Source organism: Mastigoproctus giganteus, chromosome 6 (genome assembly GCF_048544385.1).
Source record: "Mastigoproctus giganteus isolate SK-2022 chromosome 6, ASM4854438v1, whole genome shotgun sequence".
Classification (NCBI taxonomy): Eukaryota; Metazoa; Arthropoda; class Arachnida; order Uropygi; family Thelyphonidae; genus Mastigoproctus; species Mastigoproctus giganteus.
Window position 1 is genome coordinate 180,100,785 of NC_143580.1, and position 21,046 is coordinate 180,121,830.

At 38.3% G+C, this 21,046-nt stretch overlaps 1 protein-coding gene across 1 annotated transcript; it reads right to left on the reverse strand.

Annotated features, from left to right (window-relative positions):
• Positions 1-238: 238 nt before the first annotated feature.
• LOC150084782 (G protein-coupled receptor moody-like) lies at positions 239-19,081 on the reverse strand. The gene is made up of 2 exons (XM_090375540.1): positions 17,798-19,081; positions 239-1,327 (listed from the first exon to the last, which is right to left on the reverse strand). Exons 1-2 carry the CDS (start codon positions 18,608-18,610, stop codon positions 1,040-1,042), a joined length of 1,101 nt encoding a protein of 366 aa, XP_090231666.1. The 5' UTR covers positions 18,611-19,081; the 3' UTR covers positions 239-1,039.
• Positions 19,082-21,046: the final 1,965 nt, after the last annotated feature.

A 21,046-nucleotide genomic window follows, 5' to 3' on the forward strand; every position in this document is an offset into this window, starting at 1 on the left:
AATAGATAAATCTTTATGTGCTGTTTGTAAATGGTTAACTGAGAAAAGCATTTCACAAAAAGTATTTATTATATATAACTGCAGATATATAGATAAATAATATCTGTATATCTGCGGTTATTTATTATTTTGATATTTATATTTATTATATATCAAATTGCAATTGCAATTTGATATATAATTATTTATGTATAATAAATAATAATATATGATTATTTATTATATATAATCGCAGATATATGTGGCTCGTTGTTATAAATTTTCTAAGGAAATATATCACCAAACAAACAAAGTATGTTCGGGCATATGAACTTGCAAATTATTTTTCACTTGCTGAAGTCCTAGGATTTGTCCCTATTCTTTAGATCTCACCCAAGATTCTTATGGGGGGAAGGAATTCTGTTTGGTTGGTTAACTTTGTATATAAGATAACTTCAAAGAGATTTTTTTTGCCAGCATTTCCGAATCCATTTAAGCCAAAAGAGAACTTTTGAAACTGTTGAAGACATTTTATTGCAATTGTGTCGAATAAGTTGCTTGCAAGGCTGGCCGAAGGTCAGAATTTGGAAAAATTCAAGAAGGAATCGGATAGGCACTTTTTAACGATGTGAATAATACGAGAGAATGTTTTTTATTTTTTAGTATTTTTTTAGAATTCACAACTCGGATATTCTAGTTGGCATTGTCCTCCTCCACCCCCACATAACAATATAAATAGATTTCATTTGTGCAAGTAATACTATCTACCAGTTTGGGCATGAGTAATGTGGTCTTTCTCATTTCTAAGATTTTTAAAAATTATTCATTCGTACATCTACGGAATAAAGGAATGAAGGAGAAGAAACCACAAGGAGATCTCTTTTTACCTGTAATTTCCAGAATTTACGTTTCTCTGCCTCTGTCGATAATTTCTGCATCTATACTTGGAGTTTTAGATTTTAATTATTTCTCCGAAATATATCAACATCTACTACTAAACCATACTTAGAGCAGTCCATGCTACCATTTGTCACCATACGCTAGCTGATATTGTATCAAATTACACAGGTTTTTCATCGACAAACACTGAATCGGATTCAGGTAGGACATGCGATGTCACTAAAGAAATTGTAGTACGAGCAGCTCCGGAGCTATCTTGAGGAGCTTGGGGGCTATTTCCACTGAAACTGAGAGTACGTGGCCTCCGACAGAGCAATACGGTCTTGTATGCTTGTCGATACTGTTTATTGGAAACTCCGTATATGATGGGATTAATGCAGGCACTCAAGTATATGAGAATGTAGCCAATAATGTGCAGTTCCGGATACTTCACGTTCTTGTCCGCCACCTGCAAAAATAAACTGAAACAGATTTAAAAGTAAAGAGTAAAACAGTCATTACAACACTAGAGAGATAAAATTACACTGTAGTCCCGTTTAATCGGTGTAGTGGGATTGGGAAGTAGGCAGTTCATTGAAAAGCCAGTTAATCTGGTGTTAACTTTCGGCTGGAAGAAATAATAAATGAAAATTGCGTACAATGTAAAATCATAATTCAGCATTTATTAGATAATAAAGAACAATAATTAATTAGATGTACTCTATGAATTATAGATATAGTTGGATCTTTACAGCAAAATCTATCCTACATCTAAATTACAATTTTATTACATTTTTGCAATGGTCACCTTTATTGGGTATTTTGTGACACTTCCAGTTTCTTTTCCAGAGACAAAATCACGCCCTTTCTGAGTCACCTCAAACAGCTGTCCTGTTTTTGCTCTTCATAAATCGTATTCATACATTTTGAATTCGATAAATTCCTCTTGAGATTTGACCTGACAATATTTTTTGATATTGCCAAGCCAATTGTTTTTCTCGTATTCTGTTTTAAGACTGTGAGTTTTATATAAAACACCATTAACTTCAACTATATGGGGATTTCGAACCTGTCCGCTAAAGCCGATTGTCCGTTAAATTTTAAAAAATATATATTGTCGCCGAAGTTGCTAGAATGTTATAAAAAAGTGCTGCACTATGAAAAAATAATAATAATAATTAAATGTAATACTGTATTTTACTACGTTAATCAGTTGTGTGGCGTAGAGGAGCTTGAAATTTTTCAAAACCTCTGACTTATTCAGAGAGGTTTTTCGTCCCGGTCGCTCCTAACAATTTTGTCCCAACTGAATCACTTCTCGTGGCATGACTAGTAGTCGTTGGCCTAAATTTCTGTTGGCCCTGGCTGTGATCGCCGCTCGATCATGGGCCATTCCGCCCCTGCTGTTTGCAACAGTTATCGATGCTGTTATTCCATCTCATTTTTCGAAGATGTTAGGAGTTAATAAGTCGGAAGGAGAAAGGCGATACTTGATGTATCATCGTGAAGGAATAATTAAAGGAAAATCATTATTACACCACGTGATTTTTGGATTAAAATATACGTTGAAGCGGAGACGACCTATCGTACTGACCCCCTTCTTTTCAGACATTGAAAAGACTCTTTCTACTGCATTTCAACCTTCAATCTTTTACGAATGGAAGCAGGGTACCAGCTGAAAAATCTGGACCTACTGCAATTATTTCTTTATACTTTTTACCCGGATGATATTTCTTGTGCATAATATATTCCAGGCGATAACTCTGGCAGAACTTCGTAAGCTCGCTACGGCCGCTTACGAAGTTCTGTGAATATGTACGAAGTCCTTTCCAGGAAATACACAAATACAGTACTTGCAAATTGAAAACTCCTGTTGTTTAGTTCAAAATTTCTCTGCCGTCTGGGATACAAACATTTTATTTTATTAAAAGCTATCGACCGACCACCAGAATTAATGGTGGGCAGTAACGAGGATAGCCTCACTTTTGGTCACTAATGATGCGGAATCCCAGTCATTTTGATTAAATTTACACTTTCGTCAACGAAAGCGTAAATTTGATCATTCAATGCAGAACTTCGTAGCAAGTAATGGATATAGTACACGTTTGTTTTTATTCCAGTGTTTCAGATCGAGTAAGCTAAAGAAACTACATACATAGTTATCGAGATTTGAAGTGTCGTTGGTTGGAGGCCTGTTTCAGTTATTTTTACTTTTTAAAAGTAGATGTCAACTGACATTATAGTCCTAACAATAATAAGCCAAGTACACTCATTTATTTATTTATTTATTTTTTAAATTACCTTCGAGTTAGTACGGACAGGTCAGACTTATTCATGATTGTAATTCTTATTGCAAATTATAATCCATTAATTAATTTCATTTCTCTGTTTTTATGTTTTATATAAAATTCCACGATTATCTCGAGGTCTTTTTCCTTCTCCACCTCCCTGAATGTAGTAGCACACAAGGAGGTGGAGAATTAAAAAGACCTAGGAGTAATTGTGCAGTCGGATATGAAGTTCTCTGAGCAGTGCAGACGGGCTGCCAGAGCAGGTCATGGAGTTCGATGATATATAGGAATTTTGCTAGCAGAGACAAAGAGGTAATTATACCTTTGTATAAGGCAATGGTCAGGCCATACCTTGCGTACAGGTCTGGAGGCCTCATTTTAGAAAGGATGTAGAGTTGCTAGAACGAGTACAGAGAAGGGCAACAAGGTTGGTGAGAGGAACAAAAGGGGTTCTCTTACCAAGAGAGGCTTAAATTCTGCAAGTTCCAGCAGCTAGAGACTAGGCACCTGCGAAGTGATCTGATTGAGGTGTACAAGGCTTTGAATGGTTTGAGCAGGCCCAATGCTGATGGGACACTTCCGCTTGCTCAGATTAAGAACCTGAAGGGGCATACATTCAAATTGAGGAAAGACAGTTGTAGAATAGATGTGCGGAAGTTTGCATTTAGCCAGCGGGTAGCTGGCTGCTGGAATAGACTTCCATCTGTTGTTGTTGTGGAAGTTGATAGCTTAAATAAATTTAAGCTGAACTAAACAAACATTTGGAGTGGCCGGGTGGATGAAATGCGAAGGCTTTTTTTTTTTTTTTTTTTTGGCTGATGCTCTATAAGCTTGCTTTCTTGCATCATATGCCTCAACTAATGCTAATGCTAATATTTGAAATTAATAAAGGAAATAAAAAATAAAATTAATTTATAAAGGTTGTTAAAATTCCGTTTTTTATGATATCTGTAATACAGTGGCGTCAACTAACTGTTCGGGTCTGTTTTAGAGTAGGAAGAGCCTTGAAGTACTCTCTCTGTATTTTCAGATGATACCCACCATAAGCGCAATCATGGGGGTGGGGGGGGAATGCTATTGGCTAAACCCCCTCTAAGAATAAGTTGGTTTATATAACTAATATCAAGTGATTACTCTTGTAATCTAGGTTTTCCTCCTAGTGATATTTATTCGAGCCAATGGGAGAAGAGGGCGAGCAATTACGTCACTACAAATGCGCAGGATAAATAATTACATTGTTGTCTTCCATCGAAAACCAACTACCTACTCGTACACGTGCTTCACTGTCTAATACATGACTACGCCCGGCATCATTTGATGTTCCATTGTAATGCCAGCCGATGAAGGTACCCGATATGGTTTGTATATTTGTAAATAGTTCAGTATTTTGTAAATATTTTAAACATTTGTATAGTTTGTAAATATTTTAGTCCTGCTCTTTCGGATGCAGTAATATTCCTCATGCATTATGGAACCCGAAGCAAAAGGCCTTTTCCTAAGTGACCTATGTAAACGCAGCTAAATAATTACATAGTGATATTTATTCGGCCTTGAGAATGCCGCTTGGTGGGGTGGGGTAGCCATTGTGAGAAGAGGGATGCAGGTAACGTGGTACAAGTGGGCAGGGCATTTATATCACTACAAATGCACAGGTAAATAATTACATGTCATTTCCTGATTAGATATCGAACAGTGCGTTTCGATAGATGTGTCTTTTACATAGAAAGGATTTGACTTACTCCGTCATACCTCTACATTTTACGTTGAAAAGCGTGCGCGGGGGGGGGTTGGCGAGCAGAGGGTGAAGCCCCTTAGTTATTATTATTAGCCATATGGCGTAAAGATACCTGAGACTTTTGCTGCACCAGCCAAAAAGAGAGAGAGAGAGAGAACAAGAGTCAGAAGTAGAAGGGAATCACCAAGAAAGAGAAGAATGATGATATTCAGCTCAGGACCTTGGGTGTGTCGAGCCCAAGCCCATACTCACCAGATGTGAGCCCCTGGGGTTCTAACTGATTCGAAATTACTCTGTACTATTGAAATCTACATAACGAAATTTCGAACCAGTTATGAATCGAAATTACGTTATGTTATTAAAATTGTTAGCACATTATAGAGTATATAGGATAATATTTAATAACGACATTTTACGACATGAATATTTAATTAGTTTATTAGTATGACTGCATAAATTGACGCAGTCTTCCTAATAACTAAATAAACTTGCCTACGTTTTAGATATCCATATTGAAATCCGTCTTCTCGCTTGGATTTTGGGTTCAGAAGTTTACTAGATCATGGGAAAGAACCTAACTGGACCACACTGAGGAACACTAGCTACAGAATTGATCTGTATTAGTGATCGGTTCTGAGAATTTCAGAAGTGGGATGTGATAGTTGGATGTCATCTGAGGAAAGTTGTGCATGCCATTTCTCAGTAATTAAACATTTCCAAATCGACAGTTAGCAATTTATTGAAAAAAAAAAAAAAAAGAAATTCATAGGTGGCACTGAACCCAAGAAACGACAAGGTTGGTGTTTTTTGGTTTTAGTGACAGACAAGAACCAACACACCTTGATATGGATGGTTACGTCATCTCGCCATCAGGTCCTAAAGAACCTAAGTTTGGAGTTGCCAGCTGCCACAAGTAAACCTTTAAGTGTTTTTATGACATCTAGTCCGCAAACCATTTATACAAAAACACGTGTCCAAGTGATCAGTGCTGAGGAGCAGCAGTACACGCATTGATCTTGATTGAAGTCACGTGACAGCTGAATACGGTGATGCTATTGTATTGTCTATCGTATAAATTCCTTTGATCCTATGTACCCATCCCGGAGTATAAACAGAAATTTGTTGTTTATTTAAATGCACATCGTCGATTGACGTGGTGCAAGTCACACCTAGATTATAGATTAATAGAAATCGACCCTGTGGAACAATACTTGACGCTACGTTCTCTTCCAATGAACTTTGATGGATGTCTGGGCAACACTTTCTACTTTAGTGTGTTGTCTCAATTGTGAAGCTTGGAGAAGGCGTCATCAGGTTTTATTTACTGTAGTATAGGACTAGGTATACTGGTCTCAGTGCTTGGAACCATCAAAAAAACGCGTCCTGAATTGATGTTCTGGACAGTTATAAATAATAATAAATGTACTGCTGATGCTCGTGGACAGCCTCACGAAGTCAGAGGAGTTTACAAGACAGAATACAAGAACAGCACTGTGTTTATCAATCACGCGGGCTTGACCCACAATCAAATGAAATACATGTATTATTGTATCTGCATTTGGCTATTCGACTACAGCGACCTGCGTCCTACATTGTGACAATTTATGGAAGTGCCGACAATATCAGAACATGGCCGTGGCTAGCACAGAGCACCGGCCTCAACTCAACTGAATATCTTTGGGATGAATTTGAACACAGAAGGCAAGGCTACGACAACTCTTTTAATTGGTATAGCTAATGCATGCTGGAGGTACTGTGCTCTACTTTTCTTTTAAAAAGGAATACCACCAGCTTTCTACCAAAAATTAGTAGAACGTTTTCCACGATGCATTTAAACAGTCATTACGAAAAAAGTGAGCCAACACGCTATTAATTTCCTTGAATTTAATATACGTTTAGTATATTAAATTCAAGGAAACCATGTATACGCTTTGTTTATTATGAAGGCGAAGCAGTTGTTCAAGATACTATTGGAAATTTCGATGATGTTCACTTTCCATTTTAATACCTCTTTATATTGTTCAATGGCCATTTGCATAAAGATAGCGTTGACTGCACTTTGTTTACTATGTTTATAGTAAACATAGTAAAACTTTGTTTATTTGAAAATAAATAAGCATTACATAATCATAGTGAATTTGATTGAGAAAAAAGTCGAGGGAGTTTTAGTATTTATTTTTTATTTATTTATTGATAGATTTATTTAATTTAGTTTTATTATTTATGTATGGTTTTTGTTTTTTTTTTACTATTCGTATGATTTTTTTTTTTTTTTTTTGCAAGAGTATTATGAATCTTGAGCAACAAGCTGCGTGCACTTCTGGCTTAGCAACTCGCTGTTTAACTTACACGAATGGACTTTGAGCAGCCTATTATAGCTATCGAATTGTTCTATATTCTTGAACATCTTAACTGTGAGTAGCTGATGTAAGGAATTATGTATATTTAGGATATGGTGTCCCCCCCCCCGCATCTTCATGTAATGTATGCCCTTTGGCATTTTAATTAATATGAATTTGGAATAAAAGTGTCCATGAGCTTGTAAATGCTCGATTCATCTAATTTATTTAACAAATAAATAATCCGAGATGTATACAATTAAAATGAGTTTAATGCTTTTATCCTTCTTCATACCCATTCGAATCTGCGAGAAAACGTAAATCAAAACACAATTGATTCAAACACAGGATTTTTTTTTTGTGCAAAAATATCATTGAAGTACTCTTTCAAATATTTTCAGTGTGCAGACGTATTATACATAACCAAGTTTGAGAAAAAAAAAATTTTCAACAAAACACATGGTTTCACACTGAAAAGTGTCATATTTTAACAAAATAAAGTAGTGGTTAATACTGTTGATCTGAATACTGTACTATAAAAAATGCGGTGCAACACGATTGAGTACAAAAAAAAAAAAAAAACTTAAATTGAAATTGAAAATAAAATAGTATTACAGCTTGAAGTTTTAGAGTTGTACAAATGTTAAAGTTACAGTTTAAAAAATATGTTATTATTTATTTAACAAACAAATAATCCGAGATGTATACAAAAGTAAATATAAAAAGATGTATTATAAAAGTAAATGAACCTTTAATATGAATCATTTTTGAAAATATCATTACTTCCTCTTTTGGACTGTTTCCCAACAGCCTTTGAGGGTAGTGGATGTATCCTCCCCATGCTCTTGTTTAAAAATCTTAAAAGTAATCATTACCGCCATTACAAAAAAAAAAAAAAAAAAAGTGCCAATAGGCTCTTTTGTTGCTCCTGATCTAAATGTAGTCTGTTTTGATCGAATGTGTCCAAAAGTGTTACTGTAAAAAATGTGTGATAGCTATCTATCACATAGAATGGAAATTCTATGTGACAATAAGAATGGAATCCATCCTCCCCGACAAGAACTGTGCGTATTGTTAAAGAGAACACTCGGCGGCGAACAATATCATGGATTACGACAGCAGAGCAAGAGTGTAGAGTGTGTTTAGTGTCAAACGGCATCAGGGGGTTCCCCCCATCTCCGCGTAGTATACATTGTGGGTGTGAAACAGAACACTGTAAATGCCAGAGGTTTAAAGGTGTATGGATCTTGTATATGTGTATTGTCGTGTACCGTTGCTCCTCTGGTCATTTCGCCGCCGGGCCCCCTAATGGGACCCAACGTTGCCCCACTCCGCCCCGTGGAGGCAGACCAGGTACACCAGTATTATAGTTATTTACTCTGGCAGGTCCTGCCACATAATTTCCTGAGATTTCAATGGCTAGGACCTAAAAGAAAAAAAGAAAAAAAACGCTATAGGTAGGGAGTCAGCCAAAAGGAGTACTAGTTATATGATTTGATGTCATTAAGTTTTTAGATGTAGGGCTCCAGCAATTTAACAATGATTCCAACTCTAGTAGTTCTAAGTTAGATGGGGAGGGGAAACTGAAGGCTGGGGACAGCAGAGCAAACGTAATGTATTAATTTGTGTGTTATTGTCAAGAGACTGTCTACAACAATGTGCCCACTGCGGAGTTGGGGGAGCCCCCGGTGGCGCCAGACAAAAAACGCAATGTCCTCACAAAAATACGACACTAAAAGGGAATAAAGAACTCTGAAAAAAAAAAAAAAAAATTCTGAGTGTATCATACGTACAAATTTGTATGCACCATTCCAACGGAACAGGTTGTTTCTATTACTTTTTATATATGACGAATATACACCGATCAGCCAAAACATTATGACCACCTACCTATTATGATGTTGATCCTCCACGTGCAGCCAGAACAGTTCGTACCCGGCGAGGCATGGACGCTACAAGATTTCGAAATGCGTCTTGTGGTATCTGGTACTAACACATAACTAGCTGATCCTTTAACTCCTGTAAGGTTCGTGGTTGAGACGCCGCAGTTGGTTGAGTGGTTGAGTTACTGTTCCAACACAAACCACGGATGCTCGATGGGATTGATGTCTGGGAATTTGGAGGCCAGGGCAAATACCTGGAAGGCTTCCTCATGTTACGCGAACCAGTCTTGATCAATCCGGGCAGTGTGGCATGGCGCATTATCCTGCTGAAAGATGGCACCGCCGGAGGGGAAGACCGTTGCCAGGAAAGGGTGTATCTGGTCAGCAATGCTGTTTAGGTAGGTAAAGTGTAAAATTAACCCCGGGGGCTCACATCTGGTGAGTATGGGCTTGGCACACCCAGGGTCCTGAGCTGGATATCATCATTCTTCTCTTTCTTGGTGATTCCCTTCTACTTTTGACTCTCTCTCTCTCTCTCTCTCTCTCTCTCTCTCTCTCTCTCTCTCTCTGTCTCAGGGTTACTCGGGAACTTTTTTTTTTTTTTTTTCCTGGTGCAGCATAAGCCTCAGGCTTCCTTGCATCATATGGATAATAATAATAATAATAATAATAATAATAATAATAATAATGTGTTTAGGGTCAAATGACATCAGGGGTAACCCCCATCTCCGTGTAGTTTGCATTGAGGTGTGATACAGTTCACTGCAAAGGCCAGAGATTTAAAAGTATATGGATCTTGAAGTGTGTGATGTCGTGTACCGTTGTTCTTCTGGCCATTTAGCCGCCAGACCCCTGCTGAGGACCGACGTTGCCCACACTTCGCCCCGTGGAGGCAGACCAGGTACCCAGTATTTGTAGTTTACTCTGGCAGGTCCTGCCACCTAGTTTCCTGAGATTTCAGTGGCTAGGACCTAAAAAAAAAAAAAAAAAAAAAAAATTTACGTTTGCGTGGGTTGGTCGCTAGATTGAAAGACCGAAATGTGAGCGAACTTAATTTGGAACTATTAAATTTTGACCTGTGGAGTATACGCTGGCGAGCAGAGAGAGAGAAAGGGAAAGGAGACTGAAGACCGGGAGGAGAAAGACAGAAGAAATGGGATCAGTAGAGGAGACTACCCCATTATAAGTCAGTGGGGCATGCCCATGCGAGTAGGGAAGGGGGGGAAAGAAAGATCGGTCCAGAGGGCGCCGGCACTGATTTCCATTATGGCTGGCATATGCAGAAAGCTCTACGGTCTCATTGGGCTGGTTGGAATTCAGCTGAGTAGAAAGTCACTTGTGAGGCTGCGTCCCGTCCGGGGGAAGTCCACATATCGGGTGTGCACTTTTCGTGGGTTAGGTCCGGTTCGTGTGATTGGTTTCTTATCATGTTTTTTTTTTTTTCTGAGGCAGTTAGTTGTTGGTTTGTATTGTTTGCTGTCATAGGTTATTCATTTCATGGTTGTTGCTGTTGTGGTTGTGGATGCGGGAGAGTCCGCCTTCTTGTGAAGAGGTCTTGTGCATATTGAGTGAAGACGCTATAAGTATCTTTTTCAGTTAGTATGATTAATTCAGTTTGTTCAGTGAAGTTCAGTTTGTTAGCCTCCCGTCTCTTGGAGAGTTGATATGGTTTAGGTAGGTGGTAGATGTCAGAGTGCTTGGCACATGGATGACTGGACCCAGGGTATCTCAGCAGAACATCGCCCAAAGCATGACACCGGCTTGTTTTCGTCTCACTGTGCATCCAGGCACCATCACTTCTCCAGGTAAACGACGCACGCGTACCCGGCCGTCCACATGGTGCAACAGGAAACGCAATTCATCGGACCAGACTACCTTCTTCCAATCACTCAAGGTCCAGTTTCGGTGCTCGCGTGCCCATTGTAGGCGCTGTCGCCATTGAACTGTGGTTAGCATGGGCACTCGGAGCGGTCTGCGACTAAGCAGCCTCATTTTAAGCAGGGTTCGATGTACTGTGTGTTGTGACACGTTACTCCCGTCTCCAGCATTCCAATTACTGGCGAGTTGCGCCACAGTCCCCTTCTGTTGCCATGTACCATCCGGGAGGGCCTTCACTTACCTCGAGCATCGATGAGCTGTGGTCGTCCAACACCTCGCCGGCGGTTTGTGGGTTTCCCTTCCTAGGACCACTTTCGGTAGGTACTAACCACGGCTGACCGTGAGCATCCCACCACTCATGCCGTTTCGGATATGCTCTGACCCATTCAGTTTTCATTCCTTTATTAATTACACACAATATACAGTCTCAAGATTATGTACATCAAAGTATATACATGATTTATATACAAGATATATTTACATATAATTATATGCTCTGTACATATCATTAAACACTCGTGTATCTCTGTGTGTAATTGTGTTCTTTAATCAGGGTAGCTCCCAGGTATAAGCCCAACTCTACCTTGAGAACTTGTAAATATATAGTCTTTACGAAGCAGTCCTGGAAAAGTATGTTGAATTACCTGGGTCTGATTTTACTGTAGCACAAATCGCGCATGAAATCCTGCATCCACTGGAGGTAGTGCAATACCAGTGAGTGCCAGCAATCCTGCTCCCTGGGTTGCCCATACTAGGGAGCCAGCAGGGGAAAAAACCCAGTCGTCTGGCCATTATGTCGTTTGACAAAGGCCAATTTGCCTTTCCCATCTAAAGAACAAGAGTAACACTGATTAACGGAGCTCAGTATCGGGTGTTTTTTATACACCTGATAGTGAGTTACGGTGTTTTTTGTACACCGTGTCCCGACCCGCGCACGCGCCGTAGTTCAACTGCAGTTGCTTCGATTTGTATAACGACTCGCTGATCATAGAATGTTTTGGCTCATCGGTGTATGAATATATGAAGAAATTATATCCTAAAATATTAGTTAAAAACAGTCATTCTTTCTATGTAAATTTTCTTTGAAAATACTGTTAATCGGTATTCATATTTCACTTATGAAAGGTATATTTGATCATGTGCTGCTGTCTGTTAGCATTTTATTTCACAAAGCCAGCTGATCTACGAGCCTGAATCGGTCTGTAAACTGTCTTCAGAATGATAATTTTAAATGAGAATCCGTGGATATGCCAGTAACGTTAATTTATAATTAACAGTTTTATTCTCTGATGTTACTCATTTTGTCACAAAATTTGAAAAATGACCATCATGATTACACATAACTAACACAGCGAAATCTGTGCTAAACGACCCTCAGTCATAACAGTCGCGGGAACACGATTCACATTCCCAAATCCCCGAACATTATTGCAAGATTCCATACTAGATTTTGTCGGTTCCTTTAGACATCGAAATTGCCTACAAAAATCATGTTGATAGTTTTAAACGATTTTGTTTTGAGGTAACTTTTCCAACCAATAACACAAGTTCTTCTGTGCTGAACGCCATATTCATTTCCGCTTACACTGAGCATGCGCATTTGTGTTTTTCTAGGTTGTCGATAGATAGAAACACCATGTACAGAATAAAGAATGTTATTTGTAAATTTTATGTATTTAGCACTCTTTTACTCGAAGTTATTCGCATTTTCATGGGTTCTCATTTAAAATGTTCATCCAGTAAAAAATGGGGAGTTATCAAGAATGGTTGCCTGATGGAAGCTGAAGAATTTAAGATATTTTTAGTTTCATTTAAAAAAATATATTTTTTTTTCAAAAATGATGTACGATTATATTTAAATACTACTGTAAATTGACATAAAAGTTAACATGTTAATACCAGACGGAGAAACGAAAATTCATGCTTTGTTTCTTTTTTTTAATTAAATTAGTTATTGTGAAGTATTTTTAGTGTCTTGTCTGCCTCATGGTGAATGATTGGTCTTTCAATATGCTCTTGAGCTATTCTTGGTACGCAGCTCTTCTCCCTCCATTTTCAACTTAATTCTGTGCTGCCTTTTTATGTTTTTAATCCCGGTTGCCGTCTGGTGTCAATTCGCAAGGTGAACGTATTGCTCGTGCATGGAGTACGATAACCTATTTTGGCAAGCTTAACTAAGAAGCACTGCCAGAAATGGCGAGAGCCCCAGCAAATTTAGAATGCTTGCAGGCTGATCAAGTTGTGAAAATAGTAGTACTGTATTAACACTCTTAATGGCATGTGAAAAAAAGTTGTTGAGGTACTTTAGTCGATTTAATCGTAAATCGATTAAATCGAGCTCGATTTCATTATATTTCAAGATGGTCATATCAAATAATGTACACTTTCAAAGGAAATTATGTGGTTGGGAAACGACTTACTACTTTTTAACATTGATTATTACAGTGGAATACTTTAAATTTTATTAGATTTCATTGAAAATGAAAATAAATTGGTTTTTTCCTGTTGCTTTTGGTGTGTAATGAGGCGTGAATTTCCGCTACGCGTATCTTTCCATAGTTATTTTTTGAATTACAAGGAAAATTGTGTATTTTTCTTATAAAGAAGAATAATGCTTCTTGACTACCGGAAAAATAAGTACGTTACTGGAGTTTTATCAGATATTTACGACTCCCACAATGAGAACTAATTCTTGTATCTCTCCAAAACAAGCGTGAAAGCAAGTACTAGTGAGGAGTAAAAAAAATATAAATTGAAGATTAGAAAAGTCTATTTTTAATCTTGTGTAAGGCACAAAACCTGGATATGATCGAAAATACAGTACGTTATCGAAAATTATAATATTTTGTATTCTAAAATTTGGATATTGACCCCTTTTCGTTGTTTTTCAACTGCTGCAGTATGGTTGGTTTAATCGTTTCGCACGTGTTGCGTTAAACAAATGGAACATCTTTTTTATGAGTAGTTTTATCGTAGCCCTGGATAGACTTCTTTACTGACGACATTAAAATGTTAATAAAAACCATAGTGGTTTTTATTAACATATGTGTAACAGGTGGGCAAATCTTTTAGCTGGAGATTTTTTCTTGTGAAGGATCTGCTACATATCTTTCGTTGCGTTCATCATCCCCTCTCAAACAAATGTTTGAGAGGGGATGATTTCAGGGATAAGATGAAACTACATCTTATCCCTGAAATTACTAATGCAGACTCGTTAAACGAGTCTGCCTAGTAATTTCAGGGATAAAATATAGTTTCTGTATGCAAATACAAGAAAATAACAAATATACTCGTTTATTTAGAAAATAAACAGGTTTACACAAACTACTTAAGAGGCCGAGATGATCGCATCCAAAATATGTGCCCATTTTAACTACTTCAGAGATTATACCGAGTTTTCTCAGGTTCATAATTTATGGAAATAAATATTATCCCCAGTTAACCGATGAATCCATATTTTTTAATAGACGAAAAATTAGTATATTGAATTAATCGGGTCCAGAGCGATCACGCTGCGCTGTTTTATGGTCCTAATCATCCTCTGCAGCGTACATGGAAGCATGTGCTGCAGACGAGCTATCTTTCTTCCCATAGAGCTCAACTCAAACGAAAAATACGCATGACAAGTAGTTAACGGACGCAATCGACAGGATTTTCAGAATCCACCTCGTGGGTCTTGTGTATTGTTTTCCACTTTGAGATCTGTCATTGCTAAACTATATAATTTCTTTCTTCTGTATCTGTCTCTTGTTGAATCTGATCTTAATTGTTTTCAAGAGCTTCCGTTCCCACTAGCACTTCTGATATCGTCAGACTTATCGTTTTATCTGATATCGTCAGATTTATCAGTGGAATAGAAGATTCGCGACACACTGTTTTCAGTAATCTTCGGTACCAAATGTGTAGAAAATTAACAATAGTCTTCCATCATCAATGCGAGACATGCTTATTGGCTTAAAATGGAATCACTGACGGTTCAATACCTCAGTTTCCTGGTATTCATCAGTTCTAGACATATCGTTTTTGGGATGAACGTGAAACCGACCTCGCTCATTGGATTATTAATTTATGAAAAATTAATCCGTTAAGTACTGTAACACTTGTGCACTTTTCCGTAGAGGTCTGTTTACTCAGGTGTAGTATTACTGTGTGATATGTCAGGAAACAGAATAGGCAACGTAAAATAACTGTTACTCGAAAGAAATGAATAGTGTCGAGATAGATAACACATATTAACTTGCAGTGCAGTCGAACGTATCGTTTCAAAACATGGAAGTGACTGCTAACATCATATTGTATAATAATCTGAATAACATAAAAAATGTCACCCCTCAAATTAAATTACAGTCAGAATCACTGCCCAATACGCTGTGAAATTTCCTCACCATTCAAGTGTGTTTTTATTTTTTTTTTATTTTGTTGTTGGCGCATCGGCTTCTGTGGCCATAATGCACCTCCCAAAGTAGTGCCAAAAAAGAACAACCCTAAAGACCCTTCAGACTTTCGGCCCATATTGATCAGTTGTTCGCTATTAAAACTCTTTGGAAAAGCCATCCTCTCTGCTTTAATCCAACGGTGTTTTGCGCACAGGCCACCCCACCTCCATACCGTAGTACAAAGAAGATCCATTACTAATTTGTTGGAGACTCTCTTCAGAGTACAACAAGCTTTAAATGAAAAAGCCCAAATTGATATCATATTCCTTGACATTAAGGCAGCTTTTGATAATGTTTCCTTATCTGCCTTGAAAATATTTTGTCAGTTTACTTCCGCATTGAAGGCAAATTGACTATTGCTTTTGACTATTACAGATTATCGAGACCATTTTTAAGCCAAGGCACCTAATCGTACAACATCAAGAATTTTGTGAAGAATACGCCGTCACTTGGGACATCCCTCGGGGAGGTGTTTTATCAGCTTTGCTTTTCGCGGCCGCCCTGGAACTTTTCTATAGCAGAATTATAGTTTTATTTCATACGCCGATGATATTAAGTATGTTGTTGTCTTTAGCAAACTAGCCCTTGTGTCCGACGTCAATTCCCACCCCAACGCTCAACTTCATGAACTGCATTTATACTTAGGTAAAATAGGTTTATGGCTAAACTCTGACAAGTCAGCACAACTGACAATAACTAATAAGAAGATAACGGATAGAATTGAGTTATCTATAGATGGAACACAGATTAAGAAAGTCAGCACCAACACTGACCTTGGAATGAGGGCTTTACCTTTAAAAGGCACTTTCAGAACACCAGAACAAAAACTCTCGCTGCCATTTGGGCTGTAAGACAGGAAATAACTGGGATTCGAAATCAACAACTAGTGACCCAATACATCCAAAGATGTATTGGGTCACTAGTTGTTGATTTCGAATCCCAGACTGCAAGACTGCAATACATCCAAAGATGTATTGTTCCTGTTTCCCTATGCCTCAATTATTTGGTTCTCTGCCCCAAATATTAGGAAGTTTCTCAGCCTGGAATACTGGGTGCTCCGGTGGTTGAATAGGATTGCTGGGAAGCCCTTTACAATTTCAAAATCCATACTTATACAAACTTAAACCTAGCTTCGTGGATACAGATGGTCACCATGAGTAACATCCGCACTCTTGCACAACTTTTGACTTGGAGTTTAGATGCCCCTCAAATTGATAATCTTGTGGTCAGGCCACGGGTCCCGGCTCTTCTACCCTCATAGTTTCTGAAGCGCTCTCCATCACATGGAGGGATTAAGGCAGCTGTTTCCTGCCAATACTCTGGAGCCCTTTAGCCTTCAAAATCGACCCAAACGGGTACTGCCGTGACAAAACTTACAGGAAGCTGATAGCAGCGAACTTGTATCTACACTACAAATTTAATGAAGAGGAGAGTATATATTTCTGCGCAATTTATGCCTATGAACTGTTGATCATCTGTAATGAACGATTTTTGTGTCTTCAAAAGACTCTGTAAAGACTGCAGAAATTCTATGAGATTCACTCATAGTGACTGTTGCTTGCATCAAGTGATTGTTGATGTATTTATTCTTATATTTTTTGTGATTTTCAATGTTGCCGCCTAATTTTTTGTAGGATGTCTGTATTAGCCACCCTCCTTGATAATGTCTGTACAGGGGTGTTAGATAAATAAACTACTACTACTACTACTACTAATAATAATAATAATAATAATAAGAATAATAATAATAATAGTCTGTTTCGGAGTATGATGAAGTTTCAATCATATATTGATTTCAGTGAAACAGGATTCAAGAATAAAAACTGCTGTACTGGTGTAAATATTTAAGACGAAGAGTTATGGTATTTAATAATTTAGCCTCTGAAATGCAGGATATGGCGTCTATAAATTGAAAATATTCTAAGGCTAGTTTGCATGCACTTGAAGGATGGAAAAACTGGAGAGAATTCCATGAGAGACCGCAATTTTCTCTGGCAAACAATCACCCAGAACCGACTAAATCATTCTCTTCTCTCATTGATGGGATCCGAAACTGGACCATTCCAGGCGGATGATAAGTTCCACTCCGATAATAATATCCAAGGAGAACAATTTCGAATCGCATTAAAACAGTATCTTCAAGAAATGGGAAGAACCAGACATTCTCTGGATGTCTTAAAAATGTAATAAAAGTTAAGGATACAAATTACAGTACATTGCTGTGCATTTTAATGGTTGTACGATTTTTATTCCTAACCCCCCCCCCCCATAAACAATTTCTGATTCTGCCAGTAAAATTACAGGAAGATCGCACTTCAATAATATATTCTCTAAAATATTTCAGTTACTTTGTAAAAGGTATACGATGTTTTCTTACCTTGACTATAGTGATGGGGAGATAGCAAAACAGGAAAGAGCAGAAGATGATTAGGACCATTCTTGTGACTCTCCACTCTTCTTTGCGTCGTTTCGCTTCCCGATCCTTGCGCTGTTCTTGAGTCTCGTGGCCACCAGTATGCTTGTGCATGCGACTCTGGCTTTGGCGAACCACCCAAAATATCCGGGCGTAGCAAACCACAATTGCAATGCATGGTACCACAAAACCGAAGGCGAAAAGAAACGTCTTGGATGACCGACCATTCACTTCCAGGATAGAGCAATTAAGTATAGAAGGATCGTAACCAAATTTTCCCCATTTTCCTAGCAGTGTAGGCAAGATAACAGCCGATGAAAAAGTCCAGATAAAGACAATCATCAAAGAAATATATCTCTTCTTATAGACTTTGTTATAAAGATTTTGATGAACAATCAGGATATACCGATTGACAGTAATGGCGGTAATAGACAACAGCGACAATCCCACGTTTACGTACCTCAGGAAAGGAAACAGTACACACAGCGTTTCTCCGTGAACCCATTTATGATTAATGAAGCGTGAAGCAGAAAACGGTAGATTCACAGCACAGAAAATTAAATCGGCCACACAGAGGCTGATTATAAAAGCCGCCGTTGCACTACGAACTCTCGGACACCTAATTAAGGCTATGATCGTAAGCAGGTTACCAGTTACGCCCACAACAATAATGACAATCACGCAAAAGGCGGCGAAATATAGCAGCCCTGGGCGTTCCAGTATAGGTGGCAGAGACGATATAGGATCCATTAGAGGACTGCCATCTGTTCGAACCATCGCTATATATAAAGATATCCTGCGAGACTCCCTCTCTCTGCAAAGTGTTAAATGAAAATCATCTTTTTCAATAGTGAAGAATCCTTTGATTACATTTCATCGACATTCGGTTCCAAGCGCCGCCTTTGAAATACGAGGTTTTTTCAGAATATTTCTGAAGTCATTAACAAAAGCGATTTCCTTAGCAACACAGCCTTATGATAGCAGAGCTGAAAACGAGTCGCAGATAGCATTCTCCCTTAACATCTTTGGTTCAAAACAGGACCTTTGCTCTCCAGCAGGAGCCTATTAATACCCGTTACCTGACTCTGGATGATACGATAACAGCTGAATGACGTGTCACTGAGGGCACAAGGGCAGCCGCATCGCAGCGACGACAGGTCATTGTTTTATATATGCAAATAAAGCGAGCATTTCTCTGACGGTTGCATTCAGCAGACGCTCTGCTGTTTCGTACTGCAGACCGGTAGCTCCGCTAGCACTGTAGGGGACAATATGAGAACGCCAAAATTCGCGTATTCGTCGTGTAAAAGTCCGGACGTCCTAAGTGACTGCCTGCTCCCATGATCCCGCTGTGTGGCGTCTATCTGACTAATTTGTCAATTAAGCCGCTCGCTTTGACATCCCTTACCACCCCGTAAGAGACAATAAGAGACAGTTTTGCATAAAAAGTAACGATGTTGACGGCCTCAGATAAGCTGGCAACAACGTATGGCACATCTTTTGCTACAATTTATTCATTTCTGCTGTCATTAATTCAAGGTTAAAAATTAATTTTAGTAGACGAAACATTTTGTGAAACTTGCATTAAAATCTTCATAATGAAATAAATTACAGTAAACTGTTTTCATAGTTTAATGTAATCGAAATTTCAGTGCTATCATAGTATGACAGACGAATCTCAATGATTTCTCTTTTGTTGAAATACCCATTCCACTTAATATCATATTCTTGACCATGTGTGCAACTCACTCTGGCCACTTAATGGCTATATGAGTAGCCTATTTTAGATAATAAACTTTGTATTAAAGAGTATTCAATACCCCAATTAAAACCTAAAAGCTTCAAATTTGCCTTCTTTCTTGTTTAAGAATTTCGTGTGTACTAATATACGGTCTCAGCTACTGGGGCGAAACTACATGGCCAGATCCGCCAGCGGGGAGGGGAAAGCGAAAGATCAAGGGTTGTTAAAATGTGTTGAGGGCTTTTCGAAAAATATCATAGAGGGACTCGGAGGGGCCGTCTCGAAGTATAAACAGAAATTTTTTTATTTATTTTATCATAAATATGATCCTGATCACTTCCATATCAGTAAAGAACAAACAGTTACAATGTAAGAAAAGATGAGAGCATATTAATCCCCTCCCTTCCTTCTGCTTTTGATCTGGCTACCGCTGTAGCACTCACTACATGTTAACGTATGTAGCACATATGGATTAATAAGAATTGTACCAATCATGAGTAAACGTGATTTGTGGTCATTTGAAAGAAATATGATTGTTGGTACCAGAATGCTAGGTTTTTCTTCTTCATCGAAAGGCGGTTCAATGATCTGTTCCACTGTTGCTGTTATATACGCAACCTGAGAGCAAGGCAACCAGTTATCACAAGGAATGTATCAAAAAATCGAAAATATGTTTGTAAAGTCGACTTTAAGCATAACGGCGTCTGCAGCTGAGTGGTCAAGTGCGAAGGTATAAAATTGCCCTCACTTTGAGTGACTGTGATTCAAGTCGCTTGACTACTAAATACGTAGAACGTTTTTTTTTTTTTTTTTTTTTTTGTATTCTCTCTGTCTTGTGAACTCCTCTGATGTTTTGCGGTCGTCCAGGAGTATAAACAGAAAATTTATTTATCCATATACAATTAGTGAGGTAGACTGTGCCAGAACTTGCGCTTTCGTGAAGCCTTGTGTGATTAAATTTATATTCCATATGAATTTATTTTACATATTACATAAAAAATAAATAAATAAACCTGCAGCCGTTGTCAATCCACTGCAGGCCTCCTCCACAAGTCACATTCTGGTCCAGTGTGGGTTTGGCAGATCGACCGTATTTATCGGTCAAGGACTTGGATCCCGGGTTACTCAAAGAGCGTGTGTTAATGCATTCACGCTCCTGACCACTAGGCTACGAAGGCCTTCGTATACCTCCCTCTTTACTGTGACTGTATTTTGCACAGGATGTCTTTAAGGTATCATGTCATTGTTGGCAAAAGCTCGGGATGCTTCATTTGCCATTTGTAATCAAAAAAGGTGAAGCAATTTGGGGAAATCTCTTTAAAATAAAGAAGGAAAAAAAAAAAAAAAAACTGCATCGTCCGTCTTTGACTGTATGAAGTAATGAAATGTTCTATGTACCAATAAGGGCAGTGACAGTAGAGACACTCACTTGGGAATACAACGCGAACTGTTCAGATCATTTTCTTACGGAA